The sequence below is a fragment of the Crocuta crocuta genome, unplaced genomic scaffold (genome assembly GCF_008692635.1).
Source record: "Crocuta crocuta isolate KB4526 unplaced genomic scaffold, BGI_CrCroc_1.0 scaffold978, whole genome shotgun sequence".
NCBI classification, from domain to species: domain Eukaryota; kingdom Metazoa; phylum Chordata; class Mammalia; order Carnivora; family Hyaenidae; genus Crocuta; species Crocuta crocuta.
This window is the reverse complement of record NW_027530876.1, coordinates 424,499-426,318: the sequence shown is the minus strand read 5'-3', so window position 1 is coordinate 426,318 and position 1,820 is coordinate 424,499. Positions and strand designations below refer to the sequence as shown.

The window sequence follows — 1,820 nt, the reverse complement described above, 5'->3', positions numbered from 1 at the left end:
TCAGGCGCATCCCCTCTGCCGCCTGCCGTGTGCCACCCGCCTTGCCGCCCCCAAGCTCACCATGAAGAGTGTGGGTGTTGTCCAGCCGCTGCCCCTCGCCCCGGGTGACATAGATGGGCACCGGGAGCTCCTGCCGGACCATGGAGGGGTAGAACTGTGGGTGGAGGTTGGGGTCAGGCCGGGCCCGACTCAGGACACCCCTGGCCCCTGTCTCCTCCTGGACCCTCCTCCCAGAACGGGTGCCTTTGTTCTGTGCCCGTGTCTCCCAGAGACTTCGAGCCTGGGGCAGAGGCTGTGGGCGCTGCGTTCCCGCTGCCTCGGGAGTGACAGGAGGCCACTGGTGGCCTGGAACAGTCTGCGGCACAAGGGGTTGGTGGGGGGCCTCTCAGGGCTACAGAAAGCGTGTGGTGGCAGGTGAGGCTGGGGGACGGCCACACACCTGCCGGGCCTGGCAGTCGATGAGGCCCACGTCCCCAGCCATGTCTTCCAGAGAGGCCGGCAGCCTTCTAAGTTCTCCGGGCAGCTCCAGCCAGCAGTGGTAGGAGGCGGGCAAGGTCTGGGAGGGGACACTGTCAGGACCCTGGACACGGCCATCCCCCCCGCCCCGCCCCCATCCCCTGCTCACTCCAAAATGCTGAAGATTCCGCACACGCAGGGCCAAACGGCTCTCCCAACCGACAGGCACCAGGAGGGGACCTGCTGGGCCCTCCACCCGGGGACAGGCCTCTGGGCCACGCACCTGGACATCCACCTGCGGACAGGAGACCCTCTAGCCCTTTGGCAGTTGAGGGGCCCAGGCAGGGCATCGCGTGGGTCAGGGGGCTGGGCCCACGTACCTCCTGGGCACTGTAGATGGTCACCTCGCCGTCTGGGCAGCGCTCCGCATACACGCAGCGGCCACTCCGGGGGCACCAATGGCACCGCCAGAGACTGCCTACGCAGGCGCGGCACCTGGAGGGGCAGNGCCCTGCCACCCCTGCCCGGCAGCCAGGCCCGGCACTCACGGGGCAGCCACCTCCAAGGCCTGGATGGCGCCGCAGTCGTAGAAGGAGAAGTTGGTGGCAGCCACAGCCACATCCTCGAACATCAGAGCCAGGGGCAAGGTGATGTGGTCTGGGGAGGCGGGGGGCGGTGGGAGCAGGGCAGGGCATGTGGCTCTGGCCGCTGTAGCTCCTGCCCCAGCCCCCAGCCGCCTCCCCTGGGAGGCCCCTCACCTGTGCCCGGAGGGTTAAAAGGCAGCTGGTCTTGGGGAGGGCTGATGCAGGCTACGTGGGACCCTTCCACATGGGCCAAACTGTCGTAGTCCCCAAAGGCGCAATGGAAGTATTCATCCATGGCCAGGGTGGGCAGCCGAGGGACAGACAANACTCAGAGCCTGGAGCCTGTTTCAGATTCTGTGTCTCCCTGTCTCCCTGCCCTTCCCTCCTCCACCCCTCTCATACTTTTTCTCTCTCTCTCCTCTTCTCTCTCAAAAATAAATAAAACGTTTGAAAAAATATATGTATGAANTGGGGCCGGAAGGACGGAGGGCGCCGGGAGCCCTCCGGCACACAGCGCCCGTCGGCCCGGGCTCACCTGCCCTGGAGAACGCACCAGCCGCACAACGGGTCCCGGGCCTGCAAGCAGCTGGTACAGTCAGGGAACTGGGAACAGGCCGCCACGGGCACCCGGTCCACCTGCACGGGTGGCAAGGGACGGCGGCGGTGGGTTCGGGGACTTGGGCCGCGTGTGCCCTCCCTGCCCTGGGACAAGCCGCACCTGCCGGGCAGTCAGGACGTAGACGTGGCTGCCGCTGCCGTCCACCAGCAGGTCTGGGCTGA

The 1,820-nt window shown here is 66.8% G+C and overlaps 1 protein-coding gene across 1 annotated transcript in view; it reads right to left on the bottom strand.

The window, feature by feature from the left end:
- PLXNB3 (plexin B3) overlaps nt 1-1,820 on the bottom strand; it is a 17,137-nt gene that overhangs the window by 10,915 nt on the left and 4,402 nt on the right. Inside the window, exons 3-10 of the mRNA XM_077769604.1 lie at nt 1,759-1,820; nt 1,580-1,676; nt 1,215-1,367; nt 1,005-1,113; nt 837-951; nt 626-751; nt 440-556; nt 41-154 (exon numbers count right to left, since the gene is read on the bottom strand). The exon at nt 1,759-1,820 is cut by the window's right edge and continues 85 nt beyond it. Coding sequence (XP_077625730.1) covers nt 41-154; nt 440-556; nt 626-751; nt 837-951; nt 1,005-1,113; nt 1,215-1,367; nt 1,580-1,676; nt 1,759-1,820 — 893 coding nt within the window. The remainder of the gene's footprint in view (nt 1-40; nt 155-439; nt 557-625; nt 752-836; nt 952-1,004; nt 1,114-1,214; nt 1,368-1,579; nt 1,677-1,758) is intronic.